At 45.0% G+C, this 24,139-nt stretch overlaps 1 protein-coding gene across 1 annotated transcript in view; it reads left to right on the top strand.

Moving 5' to 3' along the window:
• Positions 1–24,139, top strand: part of atrn (attractin) — a 122,017-nt gene that overhangs the window by 47,317 nt on the left and 50,561 nt on the right. The window contains exons 22-25 of the mRNA XM_061082527.1: positions 1,270–1,364; positions 2,514–2,592; positions 2,791–2,948; positions 11,349–11,410. Of these exons, the coding sequence (XP_060938510.1) occupies positions 1,270–1,364; positions 2,514–2,592; positions 2,791–2,948; positions 11,349–11,410 (394 nt within the window). The remainder of the gene's footprint in view (positions 1–1,269; positions 1,365–2,513; positions 2,593–2,790; positions 2,949–11,348; positions 11,411–24,139) is intronic.

Raw genomic sequence — 24,139 nt, 5'->3', positions numbered from 1 at the left:
CTACAGTCCAGCATCAGCTCATTTCCTTCAATGTGGTTTCATTTTTTTTTTTTTTTGACTCGTCTGATCACAACAGATATTTCTATCAACAACCTGAACTTTATCTTTATATATATATTTTAAGGTTTTTTTTCTCCACTTTTATAGAAAAGTTTAAGTCTTGGATTCGCTGGTTTTATATGACTGTAAATTCAGGAAGTTCTTCTCATTCATAACATCAGTAGAAAATGGGTAAACTCTCTTGATAATCGTATTAATTAATATTGCAATTAATTCAGAACGTTTTAGCAAAACAAAATAACAAATATTATCTGTGTAGACTTTGCTTTTCGTCCTTTTTTTTTAAAAATTATTTATATATTACTTTTTATCTTCACTGAGATTATGTGTTTGCTTCCGTCCTTTAGCTTGTTAGTTTACTTTTTTAGAATAATCACTAAAGGGATTAACACAAAAAATGGTGAACACATTATTTTAGGGAATCCAGGCAATGGAATAAATCCAGATTTTTTAAATAAATGTCTTAACATTGCATTTTTGCATTAGATGCATCTTGAGATATGAAATCTCGGTGCCATTCCACCTACATGTTGAACTTCCTTTGGTTTTGAATCGGTTGCAGATGTTATTCCTCTTTTTTTTTTAAATTATTTATATATTACTTTTTATCTTTACTGGGTTTGTGTGTTTGCTTCCGTCCTTTAGCTTGTTGGTTTCTTTTTTAGCATAATCACTAAAGGGATTAACACAATAAATCCAGAATTTTTTTTATAAATGTCTTTACCATTGCATTAGATGCATCTCGGAGGTATGAAATCTCAATGCCATTCCACCTGCACGTTGAACTTCCTTTGGTTTTGAATCGGCTGCAGATGTTATTTCCCTGCATTGATTTGAAGCAGCATGAGAAAGCGTCTGAGCTTCCCGGGCTGCAGCAGCCGGTGTGGCCGTTAAGTGACAGAGGAAATGAGTTTTCCTCTGCAGGTCAATAACGTCGGCAAGAGAATGAGAAATGGATTTTAAAAAGTTTCCAGATCATGAGAAGGTGGAAAGAAAAGTGGTGGATGGAACCTTCCGAGTACACGTGTGACTTTCTGTTCTTAAACTGTGATATCTCATCTATTCCTGTGTGACTTTCAAACTGGACTAATGGATCTCTTCTTCCTCTTCTTCTTCTTCCTCTTCCTCTTCTTCTTCCTCTTCCTCTTCTTCTTCTCTTGTAATCCCCTGCACGCTCTTCCACACCCACAACTTGATCACGTCCCACAGACACGCTCCTCATCGACTACCAGTTCACCTTCAGCCTGTCGCAGGAGGACGACCGCTACTACACCGCCATCAACTTCGTGGCCACGCCTGAGGAGGTACGTCTCTGACAGTGAACGCCCCCCCCCCCCCCCCCATCACAGCAGCTGTCACCTGTGATAGGATTAAAGACGTTAAAGTCGACACCACATGATGATGATGATGATGATGATGATTTTGTTTCCTCAGCCCTCGTCTATTGTGAAACTGCTAAAGTTCCTTCGTAGGACACTTCTCCATTTGTATCTTTTATTATTTGAGCTGAAAGTACCAGTGAAAAAAAAGTGAAGTACAACTGAGTACAACTATTTTGACACTTCCCCCAGCACAAGTCTCACACACACACACACGCACGCACACACATTAACGACATCCGACTGAAGTGTGATGTGAAGCGTGAACTCCACTCGTCTCACCAGCACACAGATGTTTCCACAGCTAACACAAGCTTTGTTTACCTGCTGCAACATCTGCAGATGAAACAGAAACACGAGGATCTGAGGAAATATCCCAGATGGTCCCCCCCCCCCCCAACTAATTCTGAATTGATCCCTTTGTCAGTGAGAGCTGTGCAAAAATAATAAAATAATTAGTGAGTGGAGATGATGTTTATGGTGAATATTTCATTTTTTCCTATAATTTGATATAAATGCATTAGAAACTAAATGTTCTTGTCATTTCAAAATGCTTTAATTGATCGTTAATTTAACAATGACTACAATATGTTTATTATTTAATTCTGTAAATGTTAAGACGGCTAGATGTTAAATTATGGATTCTCAGAAATGAAACATCTCCACTAAAGTGAGAGAAGCTAATCAATCATTAACGGACTCTGTCTTTCAATCAATCCTGATCTTTAATTAAGTTTTCATAAACTCCGGTTTGACGTGATCGGAGCTGATATCACTTCCTCGCCGTATTTTTAATAGATCTCATTTTCGTCACTGATTTGTTGCGCAAACATTTGTTTTGCTAATTCCGTTTCCATTAGCTGTGTAAACTGACTCTGGCCTGAAAGACAGTTTCTGTTTGTGCAGCTGCAGAGGGAACTGAAGCTGCAGAGGGGGGGGGGGCAGAGCAGGCTTTTTACCTGGTGTTGATTTTATCAATCAGTTTGTGATATTTGGACCAATGCTGATCATGATGAAGATGAAGATGATGATGATGATGATGATGGTTGTTGTGTCTCCTCTCTTCCTCCTCAGCCCAACCGGGATCTGGACATGTTCATAAACGCCTCCAAGAACTTCAACCTGAACATCACCTGGGCCACAAGCTTCAGTGGTAGGTCTCTCTCTCTCTCTAACGCTGCTGAAACCAAAACCTGCCAAATGTTTCCATAACCACACAATCAACCACGAGGCAAAACGCCAAAGACTACGCTGAATCTAGCCTTTGGAATATGGGCATATGCTTCTTTTCATATTTGATGATCTTTAGGAATTAACAGTCTCCAACTCTGTTCTTCTCTCCGTCCTTCAGCAGGAACTCAGACCGGCGAGGAGATCCCCATCATCTCCCGGAGCAACATCAAGGAGTTCAAAGACAGCTTCTCCAACGAGAACTTCGACTTCCGCAACAGCCCGAACATCACGTTCTTCGTCTACGTGAGCAACTTCACCTGGCCCATCAAGATCCAGGTAAGCTTCAGATCACCACCACACACAACGCCTGATACTAAGTTTGTTCTTCCATGAAAGACTTGGAAGTCAAAGTCATTCATGTGTAGTTTCAGATATCCACTCCTGGGGAAATAATCATCATTTCTGTAAAACCAGATTTAGAACCGATAAATGTAATAATTTGCATTCTCCGGGGACAGGAACCTGTAGATATTCAAGATTCAAGGTTCAAGATTTTTATTATCAAATGCACAACAATAACATGAAGCAGTCACAGGCAATGAAGTGCTTGAATCCCAGGTTCTCTTCTAGCAATGCTCAAGTAATTACAACCAAAAAAAATAAAATAGAAATAGTATAAAATATAATAATATTATCAATAATATTACAAATCCCAGCCTAATTACATTAAAGAGCTGTGATCTCCTGGTCCGTGCCTTAGTGAACATGTCATGATATTGTAGAGATTAGTAATTACAACCCAAAAAAATAAAATAGAAATAGTATAAAATATAATAATATTATAATAATAGAATATCAAAAATTTAAAATAGAAAATAAATGTATATATCTAAACATATATATATACAGCTCAAGAGAAAAAATAAAAACAACAATAGTTCCATTGTGTGCAATAGTGCAAATATAGATATATTTTGTGCTTGTGAATAACGATATTTAGCAAAGCACTTTTTCCTCTGTGTTTGAAACTTGCATCCGAAACACAAACACTAGACAACAGAGACTTTTACCAACAAGGTTGTTTGAATATCTGCAACTTGCATATAAACCTGGTTCCACATGAGTTCTTTCAGAGGAGCAGTGAGGCTGTGGTCAGTTCTTACTGGGACTCCTCAGCCCCCCCCCCCCCCCCCCCCCCCCCCGATTCAACAGCCACTTTTCTTTACAAAACCAAAGGAGTTGGCTCGTAAAATGTCAAAATGTGAAATGTTGGCAGTGGCCATTAAAGTGTGGTCAGCGGGGGTGAAACAGTTTCCTGCCCTGAGTGTGGTGATGTGGCTCGGTGGCAGGCGCTGTGAATAGGGCTCTGTGTGCGCCCGCCCCCCCCCCCCCCCCCCCCGCTCGCTGCTCGCTGGTCGTGGTGCTGCTACACTCGCCGCTGCACCCGGTGAACCACGAGCTCAACAGTTCCCCCCCGCCTGCTGTACGCTGGCAGCAAAGACGAGCTAACACAATAACTTAGTGTTCAGGAAAATGCAATCGCAGCAGAATCGAAGCCGACTGGTTTCACTCGGTCGATTCATCGTGGATTATTTTCTTAAATAAGTAAAAACCTGTTGGACACATTTCATGCTTTTATCTTTCTGATCCATCTCTATCGCTGTCATACTTTAAACTGAACATGTGTAAATAAACATGGCTGCTCCCAAAAGTGAAGCCAAACTGTCTTGATCGGCCCCCTGGTGGCTGGCGGTGGAACAGGTCATAAACCCGGCCTCCCCCATTGGTTTTGATGATTTATTTGATTCTATGAAAACAGGATTAAAAGTGTAAAAGTGCTTACACAAAGACGAGCTAACACAATAACTTAGTGTTCAGGAAAATCGCAATCGCAGCAGAATCGGAGCCGACTGGTTTCACTCGGTTGATTCATTCTGGATTATTTTCTTAAATATTGGTCAAAGCTCTTTGGTCAAAGTCGGACTCATTTCATGCTTTCATGTTTTTATCTTTCTGATCCATCTCTTTTCTTTTCACACTTTTAAACTGACCACGTGTAAATAAACATGGCTGCTCCCAAAAGTTAAGCCAAACTGTCTTGATCGGCCCCCTGGTGGCTGGCGGTGGTACAGGTCATAAACCCGGCCTTCCCCATTGGTTTTTATATTACATTACATTTCATTTAGCTGAGGCTTTTATCCAAAGCGACTTACAATAAGTGCATCAACCCCGAGGGTACAAACCAAGAACAGGAATCAAGAAAGTACAAATTCTTCAAGAATAAAGCAAAACTACAAAGTGCTATAAGAAAGTGCCATTTAAGTGCTTCTAAATTGTTAGTTTCAAAAATTGTTAGTCATTTTTTTTTTTTGTACATTTTTTTACTCAAGGTATAGTCTGAAAAGGTGTGTTTTTAGTTTGCGGCGGAAGATGTGTAAACTTTCTGATGTCCGGATGTTGATGGGGAGCTCATTCCACCGTTTAGGAGCCGATATTCATTTGATTCTATGAAAACAGGATTAAAAGTCATATTTGGCAGCTGAAACTGAATTGCTTTTGATCCACCAGCTATATTGTCAAGCTGAAGAGGTGGATTGGACTTTTATCACAGTTCTCATCATACGTGTGCATGCACAGTCGGTCCTGGAGAGTTTCTGCAGCTCGACAGGCGACAGGACTCACTGGTGCTGGTTCCACAGAGTGTGACCCTCTGCTCCCGGCCTCTGTGTGCCGTGCTGCCCTCTCCAATCAGTTCTGGAAGTGATTTGACTGGTTGCCCTGTGCGAGCTCCTTCCCCTCCGCCCTCCTCCCGAAGGAGAGAGAAACCCTGCCTCCATCCCTCCATCCCTCCACGTCCTGCCTTGTGGAGGCTTGTTTAGTTTCCTCGGCTCCACGGCTCCAGCTGCTGCCAGCCAGGTCACCGGTGCAGCTCCACAGCCGAGCTCCTCTCAGCTTCCTCTGGTCCGCCCCCCCCTCCTGCACCGCTGGGTGGGATCATGTAGAAGATCACCTCTGTCTGTGAATCTAAAGCACGCAGGTCTGCTAGCGTGTGGTTCTCCCTCCTTGTGCTCATGGAGCTTTACCTTCGGCAGCGAGGTAACATCTTCCACTTGTTTGTCTTTCTTCTCCTGCCGCTGCTCCTCCACTCGGATCCAGACTTTTTTTTCCATTTCTTCTTCGTGATGTCTTTTCTTTTGTTGCTGGTTTCCTGCACTGTGGCACTGTGTGTGTCTGCGTGTGTGTAGATGTGTGTGTGTTTGTGTGATGGTAGGCGGTTGATCCTTCGGTGTTGGCGGATTGTTGGACTGTTCATAAACAGCAGCCGAGGAAAGAGCAAGGGCAAAGTGGAATGTTAAGTTGAAACACATGCTGCATTCAGATTCAGAGAGGCCTGTGTGCAAGCTAAGCCTTCTCCCACTCACTCTCCCACTCTCTCTCTCTCCCTCTCTCTCCCTTCCTCCCGCCCACCCTCTCTCCGACACACCACCTCAAGGTTGCTTCTGTTTGCCTTCACGTGGTCGGCAGCAGCGTTGGAACAGCACACACACACACACACACACACACACACACACACACACGCACACCATTTGATTTTCCTCCATTTGCACTGACTCCACTTGTTGCATTCACACCCCCCCCCCAATGTGTTGCACTGAAATAACAGTGCATATTATTTTATCCACGGAGCTGAACAGTGCAGCAGCTTCATTTTTTCACCCTAATGTTCCTCAAGTAAAGAAACTGCACAGATGTTGGAGTGAAAACCTTTGGACTCGCTGGTCAAAGTGAATCCAGTGACGACTTCATCACAGTGGAGCAGATCGCATCATCAAAGCAGAATCGATTGCACCGAGATTAGCCGACAGGAAGTCTCCCTCCTCCTCTTCCTCCTTCTTCTCTTTCTTGATGAAGAATAGATTTGATTTTAATGATGTTTGTAATGAAAGGCAAATCCCAGCCTAATTACATTAAAGAGCTGTGATCTCCTGTTCCGTGCCTTAGTGAACATGTCGTGATGTGGTAGAGATTAGAAACAGCTTCCACTTTAATGCCCCGGTGCGGAGGAGCAGCAGCTGCAGCCATCAGCTGGCTGGGCCGGGGCGGTGTATCTGTGTTGTGTAGTGTTTCGGTGTTGTGTAGTGTTTATCTGGGACATGCATGGCTGCCTGATGGGTGCGTCTTCGTGCTGATCACACACAGAGAGAGAGAGAGAGAGAGAGAGAGAGAGAGAGAGAGAGAGAGAGAGAGAAGGAAACAGAAACACTGGGGCTTTGCCAGCTTGTGGCATCGTGGCAGAACAAACTAGAGCCAGCTGCATGAATTTAAATCAAATTATCTGCCAGGAAAATTTAAAATAAAAAGATATAATGCGTAATGAAGAACACAACTTCAATTAAACATTAAAAAATATGTTAATTACATACATTTTATCAACAAATCCCTCGTGTGGCTCTGGCTGCAGTTTGATCTGTTTCCTCTCAGTCGTCACTAATGACTTTAATAAAGAAAGATCTGTAATTGACAAACTTGGAACCAGCACATCCACCTTCACATGTTTCATCTCCATCATGTTGGAAACTCTGATCCCTTCCTTCTTCTTCGTGGAACCTGTTGCTCGGCCCTTTCTCTCTCTCTCACTGATAACAACGCCCCTTCCTTCAGAAACACCAACGTGGAACTTTCACTGACAATTTTGAAAATTAGGCCCTATGCTCCCACAGATCTATGTTCCCACAGACCTATGTTCCCAGATTTATTTTGAAAAATTAGTCCCGATGTTCCCACATTTCTCGATTTTTCTGAAAATTAGGGTTAGGGTTGTTGAGCTCAAGAGAGTGTGGAAGCTAGCTAGATCCTTCAAATCGCCAGCTACGGAATGGTGAACCCTTAACTACCAGGCAGGGGTAGAAATGTGGGAACTGTAGGAACATAGGGCCTAATTTTGTAATGAATATTAGAAATGTGGGAACATAGGGCTGTGGGAACATAGGGCTGTGGGAACATAGGCTGTGGGAACATAGGGCTTTGGGAACATAGGGCTGTGGGAACATAGGGCTGTGGGAACATAGGGCTGTGGGAACATAGGGCTGTGGGAACATAGGGATTTGGGAACATAGGGCTGTGGGAATATAGGGCTGTGGGAACATTGGGCTGTGGAAACATAGGGCTTTGGGAACATAGGGCTGTGGGAACATAGGGCTGTGGGAACATAGGGCCCTGGGAAAATAGGGCTGTGGGAACATAGGGCTTTGGGAACATAGGGCTTTGGGAACATAGGGCTGTGGGAATATAGGGCTGTGGGAACATTGGGCCCTGGGAACATAGGGCTGTGGGAACATAGGGCTGTGGGAACATAGGGCTGTGGGAACATAGGGCTTTGGGAACATTGGGCCCTGGGAACATAGGGCTGTGGGAAAATTGGGCCCTGGGAACATAGGGCTGTGGGAACATAGGGCTGTGGGAACATTGGGACCTGGGAACATAGGGCTGTGGGAAAATTGGGCCCTGGGAACATAGGGCTGTGGGAACATTGGGCTGTGGGAACATAGGGCTGTGGGAACATAGGGCTGTGGGAACATTGGGCTGTGGGAATATAGGGCTGTGGGAACATTGGGCTGTGGGAACATAGGGCTGTGGGAACATAGGGCTGTGGGAACATAGTTCGGGAACATTGGGCTGTGGGAACATAGGGCTGTGGGAACATAGGGCTGTGGGAACATAGGGCTTTGGGAATATAGTGCTGTGGGAACATAGGGCTGTGGGAACATAGGGCTGTGGGAACATTGGGCTGTGGGAACATAGGGCTGTGGGAACATAGGGCTGTGGGAACATAGAGCTGTCGGAACATTGGGCTGTGGGAACATAGTCCGGGAACATAGGGCTGTGGGAACATTGGGCTGTGGGAACATAGGGCTGTGGGAACATTGGGCTGTGGGAACATAGTCCGGGAACATAGGGCTGTGGGAACATTGGGCTGTGGGAACATAGGGCTGTGGGAACATTGGGCTGTGGGAACATAGTTCGGGAACATAGGGCTGTGAGAACATAGGGCTGTGGGAACATAGTTCGGGAACATTGGGCTGTGGGAACATAGGCACGCTCCCGTCAGAAGCCATTAAAAGCAGAATGTCTCCCGTGTTAACGCCCGGCGGCGGCTGACAGATCCTCCTCAGCCCCTAAAGAGTCACCCACTGCTGGGCCCGTAACGAGAACGCCACCCGGGCCTCACGCCGCCAGCCTCCCCCCCCCGTTGGCAGAGCACGCCACACGGCTGACACTTGAGATTACCACAATAACTCTTATCGCACGTCTTCTCTCACAATTGAGCGCTGCTGTTGTGACACGACGCCAAAGCACACATCATCGGGAAGTTGGCGTTCTCCTCGTTGGGCGCTGTGGTGTCACGACACCGGAGAACGATACGCCTGTAGTTATAAATGAATCGTTAATAATAAATATGTAAAAAGAATCCCTGTCACTCACAGCTCCACACGCTTCCGTTTACATTCACGAATGTCGAATGTAAAATATCCCTTCAAACCATTTTCTCTTAATTGCCACTTCCTGACTCGCTGTCTGACTTCAACGTCGAGGGTAATTTAGAAATGTCTCTGTTCTGTTCAGTGGAGGAACATGCAGGGCTGTGTTTATATTTTCTAAAGGTTCGACAAAGTTAAAAAAAAAAAAAAAGTCTTCATAAAGGAGCTTTTCTCCCCTCCACAGAAATCATGAAAGCTGTGGAAACACCTCCGCACCTTTCACGATGTCACGTTACGGCACAAAGCCAAACATTTGCATAATTCACATCTATTAGCTGGTCTGACACGCCCCCCCCTAACAAAGCCAGGTCGAGGGAGAGCAGAGGCGGACGTGTTGCTTCACGTCACTGGAACCTCAATATGTCTGAATCCAGCCGCTCAGATGAAAGAGAAAGTTCAGATGGAAAAGAAACTGAATGTCTAATTTTTGGAACATGTGGTGATGATTTGTTCTCAGTTTTCCTTAAAGCTTTAAAACTCTCAAAGTTTGATTTGGGGTTAAAGCCTCTTGTACAAGATAATAGAAATCGAATGGAACTCGGATACATGCACGTAGCTGTCATGTTCTCATAGGAGGGATATGAAACAAAGAGGAAAGTGGTCAGATATTGTAAATCTGTCATTTTTCATAAAACATAGTTTTGGAGAAATGGAAAAATCCTGGATCAGGCGTCTTCTTCTCACACCTCCTCCCTCCACCAAGGAATTCATTCAGCAGCTTTTGGATAATAAACCTTAAACCAACAAACATAACCTCCTCCTCCTTGGCAACGGTAACTAAGACAAACCCAAAGCAATAACTTTAAAAAGACCAAACCAAAGAATAGATCTAATGAGACCAGAAATCATTTGTTGGACTAAAAACAGACAAATCCTTTACTTACTGTCTTTCAAGGTGGATTTGTGCCCTGACTGACATGAGTCACCGGATCTTGTCAGTGTTGGTACCCCCCCTCCCTCACCCCCCCACCTTCAGTGTTGGATTCCCACCGAGCTCTTCACCGATCACATCCATCTCTGAGTCTCACTGGTAAAACCTGAACTTCTCCTCATTGTTCAACAGACCGGAGCAGAAATTATCACACCGAGGATTCAGCACTCAACAGTAATCAACAGCAACACATTAGCGAGCCAGATGGCGCCGGCTGCACGAGTGCATTAGACCCCGGGCCCCCCCCACCCCCCCCCCACCCCCCACGGAGGCCGCTGCCTTCGGCCCCATGTTGCTCTGGTATCAAGTCGCTGTGGATTCAAACACGTTCTGACCCTCTGCACATATTGTAACTCTTGATCACATATTAAGTATTCATGGACTAATCCGACACATGCACACAGCTGGGTTTTCCGGCTTTTGTCTTCTTTTTTTTTCCTCCTTTCTTCTCCTCCTCCTCCTCCTCCTCCAGTGGAATTGTATGCAAATCCCTGCTTTGCTGAGGAATAATAAGCAGCAGCAGCAGCAGCGGTGGTGATGATGAGTTCTGGTCGGAGGTGTCACCTCGGAGGAAAGTGTGTGAGGGGAATTCAGCTCGGGGCGGCACACGCAGTACCTGCCTGCTGCCAGAGAGGGGCAGTGTTGTGTCGTTGCAGAAATGTGTCTGTGTGTGTTTTGAGGGTAGTGGTGGGAGGAGGGGGGGTACGGCACAGTCAATGTTACCCCTGGCAACCTTGATTAAGACAGGATGCTGTTGGCACGATTGCTCTTGTGATGATTACATGCTGAATATTTCTGCCCACACGTGCAGGAAGGTTTTGCGCGTGCAAGCTGTTGTGTTGCCGCTCTGACAGACGTGTGGTGCGTAACACAGACACACACACACACACACACACCCAACCGGTCGTTAGAGTCGCACAAACCCTTCGATATGTCTCATCCCGACACCGTGACTGAACTCGTGAAGCTCCAGAAACGCCGCGAACACAAAACCACGAGAGGAACAAACACACGCTGACAACACGGAAACCGTAAAAACACGCACACGTCACAAACACAATGTGTCGTTGTGTGGCATTGTGTGCAGCAGGTGCAGCGTTTATCTCTCTGGCTCATTTCCATTCCTTTTGTCAGATCTACAAGGTCGACCGGGCTCTAAAGCCCCGGCTCCTTCCACCGCACAACGCTGACCTTGTTTTTCAGTCCTGCCTCGTTAATGACTCTGTCCTCTCTCTCTCTCTCTCTACCTGTTTGTGTGTTTTACAGATCGCCTTCTCCCAGCACAGTAACTTCATGGACCTGGTGCAGTTCTTTGTCACATTCTTCAGGTGAGCAGCTCCTGTGTGTGTCAGTGCACATGTGTGTCTGTGATCGAGTGGCTGTAGTTTCCTTCTCCCTCTCTCTCTCTCTCTCCCTCTCTCTCTCTCTCTGTGTGTGTGGAAGCTGCAGCGTGATGGATCACCAGAGCTGCTCTGTGGTGCCGGTGCACCAGTGCTGCAGTTCACTGGTTTGCAGGCGCCCGGGCGGCTGTCAGCACAAACAGACAAATGCACACACATGCACTCCTTTTTTCTTTTATTTACTCTCGTCATGCACACACCAGCACATACCCACTCAATTCGTTCCTCCTTGTGTTATCTCTGCTGTCAACCCGCAGAAAAGGAGCTGAGTGTCTCCTGGAAACGTGGAAATTAGATTCAGCAGCACATGATTTGTGTCAATTATCTTTTGCACAGAGCCGGAGCAGGACACACACACACACACAGTCCTGACATCGAGTGCACGAGCGATATATGGTTTTTTACGACTAGTTTCACACACAGAAGACACAGAGCGACATTATCTACCACAGAACAACCCACCTGAAGAAGCCGTGACTCACTGAGACGGAGGATTTGTCAAACCAGACGAGCTGTTTCCATTACGTTTCCTTCAGCGGTGCACCGAACTCCCAACACGTTCCTGACAGGTTCCTACCAGCCCCCTGGTGGAATGTCCACATGTCAAAATGAGCACATGTGAGAATACAGCAGGATAATGACTTATTTTGCATCTCATCACTCAGAACCATAATCCAGGGACCAGAGCTGTTTTAGCTGTGTGAATGCAGATGTGTCCTGGGCCACATATTAAAGGACCAACTCCTCCAGTTCAAACATATTTCTGTCCCAGTTTCCCATTAAACACATTGATTTATCCTCCTCCACGATATTAACATGGAATACCACATATTGATTTTTTTAAATTGAGTAAAATCTTGCAGCATTGTAAACCTCTCTCACGCACAAAGACGTGTGTGTGATGGAATTGCCTAAAAACATAATTTGGCCCTTGTGAACAGAAATTACGTCTGTATTTCTTTGCAAGTGGGGAAATAAGATGTGATCAGACAGGAGACACATTCAGGAGACATTCTAATCTCTGTCCACGTGTGATTGAATCTCTCGGGACAGACGTTAACACCAGGGAGGAAAGTTCACCAGCAAGTCACAAACACTGAGGTTATCAACACTAATGAGAACGAGGCTCCATCCACACGACAACCTTTTACTCTGAAAACTCATCCCTGTTGCTATATTTTCTTCTTTGTCCTCCACACCGACACTGGAGAAATCTGTAAATGCTGCCGGCCTCAGCTTGAGATTGAAAACTCAATCTCAAAAAGTTGTTGTATGGAAGAGAAGAAACCGAGACATTAAGAAACCAGGACCCAGTCAAAGTGGCTCTTTCCGTCTCACTGTTCACTGTTGTTTCTTATTCCTAGTATTTTCTCTAAGTAACCAACCGGTGGATTGTAGAATTGGATTTTTTTTTGTTATAAAAAGCAATTTCAAAATGAAGATGTTGATGTTTTCGCACGGAAAACGTTTAAACTTCCGCAAAACCAAAACAATGAGCTGAAAATACTAAAAACGTCCCCGAGCTGAAGGAAACTGCTGAGTCAGCTCGAACAGAATCGTCCTTTCTTGGTATAGAAATATTTCTGGAGCAGCTTCGATGTCATACAAGTCTGTTCGGTACGTGTGATGTTTAAAAAAACACAAACACTGGCACCATTTGAAAACATCAAAACCTAATCTGCGTCTTTGTGGCTGGATCCAGTTTCGGCGTTCTGTCAGACAACATGGCCGCCGCCTCACTCCGACGCCAGCAGCTCTCTCTCCCGGTGTTTTCCTCCCGTGTTAAAGTGATGATGACACGTTGACGGCACGGAGGAGAAATGCGATCGCACACATTCGCTTCTGACACATTCGGATAAATATAAAACTTGGGTGGAATCGGCTTTTTTGGATCTGAGCTGGAATTTTTAAAAATAAATCATTGGCAGAGCAGCGTGGCGGCGGCGGCGCCGGGGTTTGTGACGGACGCTGAGCGGTGATGAATCCCCCCCCCCCCCTGCCCCCCCCGCCGCCCCCCCGCCTGTGTCTCACTCCTTCAGGAACGGCAGTAATGTGTTATCGATTGGGGGGGAAAAATGAGCAGGACCAAAAGAATTGAGTACACACGCGTGTCCCTTGCATGCTCGAGTGCAGATGTGTGTGTTGATTCCTCCTGAGGATCCTCCCGTGTTTGTGTGTCTGCATTTCCCCTCTGAAATAAATTGCCGGGCTCTTCCAGGTTGTGTTGCTTCCCATTGATCCTGCAGCCGTGTAGAGGAGGAGCTGCTGATTCTGAAGGTTTCTCTCTCTCTCTTGTATTGTTCGGTCACCGGTCTTTTGCCGATGCGGTGCTGCTCGGTAACAGGAGCTTTTCAGCATCACCTTCCTGACTGCGGATTATTTTTGGTTTGGATTCAGCATTAAAAGCAGTTGTGCTGTTATCCACCCTCGCCCCCCCCCCCACCTGTGCATACAAATGCCGACCCTGCAGTCGATGCTCGTATGTTTATTCACATGCGTCAGCGTTTGGATGTTTACGTGTCAGCGTTCAGAGCAGGAAGTCAGAATCACCGAATCCACACACGGAGCAAACCACCTCTCTCTCTCTCTCTGTCTCTCTGTCGGCTGCTTCATCCACTGTTTCCTTCCTCCTTCATCTCCTTCTGTTGTTTATCACCTTCCTGCACCTCCTTCGCTGTCCCTCTTTCACTCATCATTTCCCTTTATTCCTTCCATCCCCTGCTTTTGCTCCCTCTCTCCCTCTCTCCCTCTCCCTCTTGTGCTCTCATCCTATCGTTCCTCTTTCATCTCCCTCCCTCTGTTTAGTTTTTTTCCTCCCTCCGACTTTCTGTCCCTCGCTCCCCTCCCTCTCGCTCCCTCGCTCCTTCCCCTCCCTCCCTCCCTCCCTTGTTTTCTGTGACTTGCTCTTAATCCCACAGCTCAGTCCCTTTCTGATGTGAGCTCCTCTGATTCCTGCTCCGATGAGTCGGGACCTGAAGCTCGCAGGCTCCTCCCTGTTTGCCTCCGGCTCTTTGGGAGCTGCATTGTTTGTGTTGCGGAGGAGGAGAGGGATGCTAATTAATGCGAAAAACTGTTTGCTCTTCTTCTCTCCGACTTTCCCTGTGTCTTAATCTCGCTCTCCCTCGCTCTCTCTTCCTCCTCTCCCTGTGCCATGTTCCCTGTGGGGACGGATGAAGGTGGTGCCTTCCCGTTATCTGCAGCACCAGCACTGATATCCCCCCACATGAGTTTTTTCCAGCCACAATGCAATAAATGACGCATTAAACATCAGCTTTCACAGCAAACAGAGGCATTAACATATTCACATCCAGCAATGCAGCACTTTCTCACCTCAGACGCACGTGGAATTCACACTTTTTTTTTCCCACATCCAACCCGGGAGGAGACGTGCAGAGCGGTTCTCGAGCGTCGAAGCAAATTGAAAGTTTTCCTCCAGGCCTGGAAAAAAAAAAAAAAGGCCTTATGAAACTTCCTAAAAAACACTTTTGGAAATGCACTGAATGTACATTCTTCTACTTATTTATTTATTTCTGCTCAAACTGTCATGTTTTTAATCTTAAACTTGGCTGATGTGGAAGAAAGAACCCTTTGAAGTCAATGTTGACCTGATTGACAAATTTCTTGGCTGAATAAGTCCAAACGATAAAGAGAGCTATCACGAAAAACATCTTTTGAAACGCTGCATTCTGGGACATGTGTGTCATGGAGATAGTTCTGCAGCTGTGGCTCATTTTGAATTCTGACTTCAGACGTCATCAAGCCAACTTCTCCTTTAAAAAGAGGAACGTTTTTCATATTTTCTTAATAGTTGATCCTGTTTATGAAGCAGATGTTCAGAAGCAGCTTTGCAGAAGGTGCATGTGAAACTGATGCTCGCCCTGCAGAGGTTACATCTGTGAACGTCTTGGAGAATTAATGATACTTTAATATATGATGAACCAAATTACGTAAGAACACTTGAATGTCCCTTTCAGCCGAGGGCAGATAGTTCAGAGTTCTGTTGGAGCCTCGTGGGAAATACAGGAGACGTGTCATGTTTTGATGGAACTAACATTTAGATGAAAGGCACAAGCTTTTCTCTGCAGTGATAAAACTGTCAGTGTTTGAGACGTGTCCGCCTCCTCACCTGCAGCTGCTCCCAGGTCTTTGTTCTGGGACCTGTGTTTTCTGATGTACACATCAAAGCAGCGGAAGGAGGACACTTCCTGAGCAGTTGTTCCTGAACACTGACCACGTACCCGTCCTCTGCTGCGGCGTTTACTTAGAAAGACAAACTTGACTTAACCTCCTGACAGTCGGGACACAGCACCGAGACGCCATGTCCCAGAAAAAGATTCAGCTTCCTCGGAGAGTGTACTTCTTCTGTGTCACATCTGTGCTTCGTGACGGCTGATATTAAAATAACCCGGGCCTTTCGGTCGGGCACTTCCATTCTACAGGAGTACTCGCTGTGTATTTTGAGTGCAGGAGTGGTCCCAGTGGGATGTAAACCCCCCGGTGCCGGCAGTGTTCGGCACCTCAAAATGTCACTCGTCATCCTCGAGTCTGTTTCCTCACACTCTGAAATGATAAGTTCAGTGCCGGCCGGTTTTTGAAGAGGCTGTTTTTATCCTCTGTGGTGACGCCGGGTGCAGCTTCTCTCTACAGATCTATAGAAGTGACCTGGAGTAGTTCAGCTGCTAAATCCACGGAACCCTGAAGCCTCCGTCATCTGTCTCTTCAAAGTTCAGCCAATCAGTGAGCAGAACCCCAAACTAGAGAATCAGTCGACAATGGCTTTGACGATAGATAGATAGATAGATAGATAGATAGATAGATAGATAGATAGATAGATAGATAGATAGATAGATAGATAGATAGATAGATAGATAGATAGATAGATAGATTTATTCATCCCCGAAGGGAAATTAAGTCGTCATAGCAGCCGGTATATTTGAATACAATAAAATACAATACAATAGAATAAAATAAAAAATATTGAGGTAGAAAGAATAAAAACAGAAACACAAGATAAATAGGTAGATAAGGTGCAGTGGCAAGATGATGGTAATAGTACTGATGATATGATGGTAATGTTATTGTTAGACAGTATATAAAAATAGTACAGTATATATAGTATATAATATAACATAGTATATATTTATATATGATAGTAATTATACCAATATAATAGCAGTATATAGTAATAATGGCAGCAACAGTATAAATAACAATAATAGTAAATATAACAATAATAACATGTACACATGTATAAATATGTGTATATAGACTTATATATACAAAGAGTATGATATAATATGATATGATATATAGTAGAGGTATAAATATAAGTATTTGACTATACAATAGATAATATAATATACTATGAGTGTAAGAATATGTAGACAGAGTGTGCAAAAGACAATATTATTGTATAAAATTATATATAGTATCAATATGGACGTCCTTGACCTTCTAGAATTAGTAGATGATAAAATTCTCTAACTCAGAGGTCTTTAACAGGGGGTCCGCGGAGGTACTGCAGGGGGGTGGCGAAATTGTTTTGTTTCGATAAATTTAAATGTATTTAAATACACATTAACATGTATCCGACATATTATAGCAAACGGATAAATGGAAGCAGAAGACGTCATTTTTCATTCAGCGACACACAATAAAAACATGAATATATGAACCTGTGTATTATTTGAATAGCTTAGTATTGAATGCACAATAACAGGGTAGCTATGTTGAATATAAAACACAATTTTTTACAATATATATATATATATATACTAGGGGGTCCCTGCTCCGTCTCTCCATCAGTTTGGGGTCCTTGAACTGAAAATGATGAACTGAATCCACAGGGGACAGGAGTGGGTCTGTATCGATGGATGAACTCTTGTCTGTGTTAATTTGGTTTTATTGTTGGATTTGTTGTTGAACTGTGAAGTGTTGTCGGCCTCATTCAAAGCACTCAGAGGAAATCCAGCCTCTGTCAGTAGAGTTATGAGCCACTAACGACCACTGACCTCCACACAGCTCCCGTCTGGTTCAACACCTTCTTTTTAAATGTCATCCTCTTTGACATGAATCATTAAAATCTGAAAAATCATAACTCACTCACTTTGCCGGGTGTATTTAGAACGATTGGTGATTTATCCTTCTGCTCCTGTTTGAACGGAGGAGGATGTGATTTACGTGGGGGGGGGGGGCAGAGGCATTAAAAGGCGGGCCAGCAGAAGGTTGTGCCGCCCTGGGCCACGTCTGCTCGGTGCTGGATGAGATCTGACGACGTGAATCAATCACGATGAGTCGGGTTTCTCTCCTGAGACAAAGAGAAGTTTGAGCTCAGATGAGAGGGAAGACAGAGGGGAAAGTTTGAGCTGTTTTTTGCCTCATTGTAGTCGAGAGGTCACAGGTTCTTTGACCTTCAGGTTGTGAAACTCCTGAAGGTTAAAGACCCTGAGAAGCCACCAGCAGGGGCAGCAGAGAGCGAGCAGCGGTGGGATTCTGCTCGCTGACCTTGGTTTGAACCATTTAACTTGTTAGAGCTGAGAAGTGATTAGTGTCACCACCACCCCCCCCCCCATATCATGAGTCAGCATCCCAGCCATGTGTGTCAGCCTCATCCTCATCCCACCCCCCCGCCTCTCCCCCTCCCCCTCTCGCCCTCAGTTTAACGACGCAGCCGTTGCATCATAGATTTTCACAGCTGGGTGTTTGCTCCAGGTTATACAGCAAGTTGCCCCCCCCCCCCCCCCCCCCCCACTCCCTTGTACATTATCTCTTTAATGAAACTGGTGCTAAAATTATAATTATGGGGGGCGGGGGGGGGAATAAAGAGCAAAGGTGACACGGAGAGCATCGTTTTTATTGGAAGCACTTGATCAGTATATAAACCTCACATGATTAAATCTGAACAGTTTAACTAATCTATTTAATAACTGAAACTACCTTTGTGTCGTGTTGAAGAAAGAAAAAGATGAATTCCAGGATCGGATCTTTTTTAATCACATCCACAAAGTTTCACGACAATAAGTTCAGTCATTTTTTTACAAACAGACGAATAAACAACCTCCGCCGTTGTAGGAATTAAATCATTTTGGGTCAAATCAGCCACAGGCAAGCGAGCGAATTAACAAGCTAATATTGTTTTAGCTTGTGTTTATTTTAAAAGGTTAATTCAGCCAAAGATAACTGCCCCCCCCCCGACCTGGTTGAGACATCCAACATTTGAGATATCTGCCACCTCCACCTGAATACAATATGTATTTGGAAAACGTACTTCCTCAATTACATAAACCATTGTTAAAGGAACTACTTCCACTATTTTCAAGTTCCAGGGGCTTTGTTATGTGGGTCAAATCCCTCAAATGGACACGGTGTGAAAGCACAGAAACAGATTTTACCATCAGCTCCACGTGTCCTTTGAGAACTGGTTTAGTATGAAGTGGACATCGCTCCAATCTTATTGAAGAATATTCCTTCTTGCTGACATGTTTCAGGCAGTTTCCCTTTCCTCCGTCTCGTTCTTACCGGTTGAATTTACTCGAGTGCACGGATTAGTGTCTTTTGAAAACTGTTGCCATTTTGAAAAGCGATGTTTTGGCTCCTCACCGACAACGTAGACAAAAGTAAAAGCCCAGTCGCTCTGAAATATGTTTGCACAGCGATACACACACACACACACACACACACAGACACACACACACACACAGACACACACACACACACAGACACACACACCTACCGAGGCCACACAGCGGCCCCCGGGGCTCTGAGGACAACCAAGTGGCAGCTCATGCATATTTCGTCATCTGGAAGTGGCCTGCAACAGAACATAAATAATTCTGTTGTGGAATCATCATGTTGCTGCTCAGCCTCCTGAACACATCTGCAGGTTCAGACCCACGCGCTCGGGAAAAACACTTTATTCAAACATGGGAGGCAGCCGGCCACTCAGTGGAGCTGTGTGCCCTCTGAGCTGTGGGGTTGTCCTTCACACACACACACACACACACACACAGACACATACACACACACACGGTGACGGGGTCTTTTCCTCCACTCCCTCTGTAGAGCTTCACACCACATGAGAGCACGAGTAGGGGGTCGGCTCAATAAAATCAATTCCAAATGTCAGTTTAAATTGCAACCCGTTTACAAACGACGGAATCATTCTCAATTATTTCCCCCCGGTGGTGTTTGGGTCTTAGCGGATTCATTATCGAGCTCCGAGCTTCTCCCTCCGTGGCCTAAATCGAGGAGAAAGAGATCCATCACCGCGGAGAGTTGAAAAAGAAAAGTGACATTGACCCCCCCGACCGTGACGTGTGCCGTCTCCCTGTTTGTACACAAACATCTGTCCTCATGAGCGTCAAGCAGCGGTGACAGGGAGGTGACGGGTGATTGACAGCAGGACGCCGGGTTAGAGGACGCTGAAGCACGGATCAGGATCTAGAGCTGTGACTTCAGGTGAGAAGCTCTCAGGCTTCCAAACTTTGAAAGGTCGAGTCACTTAAACGTGTTTATACATAAAGAAAAGATGAGCGAGCTGTGAGTGTCCGAGCGTCCTGTGTCCACCTCTGAGCTCAATCCAATTTAATATAACTGCACTCGGGGCGAGAACCAACGCCAAGGCCCAGCAGTCTCATTATGAGACTCCCATTATAATCCACCAGACCTGCATTTTGTGTTTGGATCCAAACCAAATTGCTCATAAGCTGCTTTCAGACAAACACTGAAGTCCAGACATTTTTCCCGAAAGTCTCCAGAGGAGCTGTAGGTGAAATACGCAAAGTCCATCGCTCTGAATGTTTCCAAGAACTTTTCCTGTCAGGTCCCTCGGGAAAATTCACAGCGAGTGAAGTATATTCTGGTTAGCCGAGATGTTGATGTTTGTTGTAGAAGTTGATGGTGAAGGAAAGGAACGCGGACCCAGTACTTACAAGTATAATAATGTTTATTACACAAAGTAGTACAGGTCAGGACGAGCTCTAGAGACTCGGAGAAATCACCCAGGCCAAATAGTGAAAGTCTGTCTTCTCCCTGCAGGGCAAGAGGTTTTATAGGTGGGAGGTGGGACCCCAAACCTAGAGATAACATGACATCACACAACAGGGTCTTCAGCCTAAATAAGGACATGTTTAGTATCTTGTAGTGTGAGGCGTCTTCATTGTACAGGTCAAAAGTATTCTCTGGGGGAGAGAGTTAACGCATACATTCCATAGTGTTTAAGGAGTGTGAGAATTTGAGAATCAACACACCGAAGATGATAACATGTCATCGTGGTTTATAACCACTATGTTTAAAAAAGTTATTAGCTAATATATACTACACGAGCGAATGGTGAGGATGATATTTCGAAAACACAGATTTATCAGGTTTGTAAAGAGGAGGCGTTCACATAGAAGACAGGAGATGTTGGAGAGCTTTTAGTGATAACAACTGGAATTTGTCCAGGTTCCTTTTTGACCCATTTCCCGAAAACAAAGAAACAAACAGAGGGACACGGCTGAAACATTAGAAAGGTTCAGTCTCCATTATAGTTCTAATTCCTATAATATCTTCCTGTTGTTCACAGCCTGTAGATGAAATACACAAAGTCCATTTTCTACAACTTTTCCTGCCAGGTCCCTCAGGAAAATTCACAGCCAGCGAGTTGTCATGGTGATGATGGTGATATTTCTAAACATGACAAATTTGAAACTGGAAAAATACAGATATATCAGGTTGACAGAAGATCCTGCTAACAAACAAACAAACAAACAAACAAACAAACAAACAAAGGGACACGGCTGAAACATTAGAAAAGTTTAATCTCCCTCATAGTTATAAACCCTGAAATATCTTCCTGTTCGCAGCCTGTAGAGAAACATCCGACTCCTCCGTTTGAGAGAATCAGAAGTTGCAGCTCCTCTCTTCCCTGTCCTCTGTCTCCCCCCCCCCTCTGTTTGTTCAAATATTCCCTCGTGTTCAAACACACAATTCACCCGTGATTCATTTCAAAGGCACAGAAACACTCGACGCTGCGTTTGCCCTCGGCCTGCTCCTCGTGCCGTTGACTGACAGCAGACCCTCTCTCGGTTTCTCCCTCTCTCTCTCTCTCTCTCTCTCTCTCTATTCCCCCCCCTGAGACACCTGAGTGAGGAGGGGGAGCGGCAGAGCGATACTCGACACACATTCGAGCCCTGCCGGTCCTCAGGGGTTTCCCTGGGCACTCAGCAGGGGCTGCCGCAGGTGCTGTGCCAGAATCTGCTCGTTTCTCCAGCTTTGTGATTCTGTCTCTTCCTCCGTGAATCAGAATCAGAATCAGAAGTTATTTTATTGCCAAGTAGGTTTACACCAACCTGGAATTTGCTTTGGTTATTGGTGCATACAATGAACATAGAAACATAAAAACACAATAAATACACCACACATAAGAAAAACAATAGTAATAGTAATAAACAATATATATTTACTCACTATTTACTTCTTATTTACTCACTTTTTCTAATATTTATACAAGGTAGCATTTATTTAGACATAAACATATCTATATAAAAATATATGAAAGCTAAAAGATATAAAAAGTGAAGTAAAAGGTGAAATGCACAATGCCCCATGCAAAAAGCAAGACAGTGAACAGTGTATAATATAATAATATTAAAATCTCTGCCTCCTCTCACTCGCTCCATCTGTAGCCCAGCCTATATCCATTTTCTCATTTATTCTTCCTCTCTCGCTCTTTTTCTTCATCTCCATCTTATCTCTTCTCCTTCCACCCTCCTCCCCGGCCTCCTCCTCCCTCGCTCTTAACCCCTTCTCCCTTGCCTCTCGCTCCGTCTCCCCTTTTAATCCTCTCTTCTTCTTCTCCTCCTCCCCGCTCGCGCCTCCTTTAGCACTCCATCTTGGTATCTGACCTCATTGTCAGGTCATCAGCGAGGAGCCTCGGCGAGAGATACAAGTGGAAGATGGAACGGATAGCGAGAGTGCAAGATGTGCCTCGCGGCTACCTCTCCTCCCTGATAGGCCCACGAGGAGCTGAGCGCTGCGTCCGGTTAATAATGAATGAGTCGGATCAGTCGGTTCGACTGCGTGCGTCCACTCGCTGCTCCTCCTCCTCCTCCTCCTCCTCTTCCTCACCTGTAATGAGACGGGAGGAGAGACCAGGGAGGTGAACAGGGCCATGACGCACTCCTGGGGGGGGGGAAGTCCCGAGAGGGAGGCTGAGTTTTTCATTCGCAATCTGATCAGCTCTCTCTCGCTCTCTCTCTCTCGCTCTCTCGCCCATAACTTGAGCTTCCAGGCCACTGTAAGTTTCTGTACAAGCAGAATCAAATGTTCACTGGAAACAATACGTTGCCTCTGGACTCCTCGTGGCTGATTAGCAGAGCCCTTCCTTTTTTGTAGTTCTTTGTATTCCGGGTCAGATCGAGGTCAGAGAGCTGCAGCTTTTGTTTAATCGTTACGTTTTGTCACTGCTGCTTCTTCTTCTTTCCAGAGATTACATCTAAGACGAGGCAGCGTTCTCCCAACAAACATTAATCATGTTACCGGTCCTCCTACTGGTGAATAGTTTCATTGCAGCTGCAGTGTGAGAATTGGTGTACCAAGTGTATAACAATATCATTTTTATGTCGCTTATCAAGACATCTCAAACTGCTTCGCTGTAGACATGGATGAGAAAAGCAACCAAAAGTATGCACAGGTATGAAATGAAATACCATCATAGGCAAAACATACAAAAAATAAAAGCATCTTGAGATTGATTGTACGTCTTCTCAAATATTATCACTGATTAACGACTATTTAGTTGAACTTCCAGTGAAAAGTGCTTCAAAGTGCTTCAAAGTAAAAGAGCTGCAGGTTTAAGTTGTTGCTCCTCATCTCAACAAGTTGTCAGAGGGTCAATGATAACTGTCAATGGAAAGTTGGATTACCTTGGAATCTATGAATTGTCCCGAGGAGTGATCAGAACAAGTCGGTTTCAAAGAAAACATTTTAAAGTCGACAGGATCTTCTTCTTTCTTCACTGCAAACCTGCCAGTCTGCAGTTAAGAGGCTTCAAAAGCAAACAGAGAATCTATTCACACTTTCCTGTTGAGAGAGAAGCAAGTTTTTAATAATAGTTTATAGAAATTTACATTTATTTGAGCTTCTCTTTCATGTGGGTCAGACTTCTGTGAGGTTTACCACCACCCACGCTGCTGCAGGGTTTAATGACAGAGTGGAACCTACCAGTTAGTGAGTGATTCACCAGACAAACTTATCAGCCACTGTGAAAAATGGAATGGCACTTGGCTGCTGAGTGAGTTTTTAATTTCTCACGGCGGAGTAGCAGCCAGCGGCGGGCGGGGGGGGCGGCGGTGGGCTTGGTATTCATCTGGCTGAGGTCCGGTGGCGTTTGCCCTGTGGCTGTTGTTCTGCTGTCGGTCGGCCGGAGACACGTGAGAGCTCGGCTCCTCGTGGACAGAACACTCTCTCACTCTCTCACTCTCTCACTCCAGCGCTGCTCCCACACTCCGGACGGACACGGAAGCAAACAGATTTATTTATAAACCTGCGAGTTCGGACACTGTTCATAAATGTTTCATTGGCTCATCTTCAGTTGCTTTGTCATACGCGGGACATGTGATGCACCGGGGAAGAGTGAGCAGCTCAAACTAAAGATGGGTTTCTGGATTCATAGTT

Source organism: Limanda limanda, chromosome 12, assembly GCF_963576545.1.
Source record: "Limanda limanda chromosome 12, fLimLim1.1, whole genome shotgun sequence".
NCBI lineage: Eukaryota > Metazoa > Chordata > Actinopteri > Pleuronectiformes > Pleuronectidae > Limanda > Limanda limanda.
This window is presented reverse-complemented; position numbering and strand designations above follow the sequence as displayed.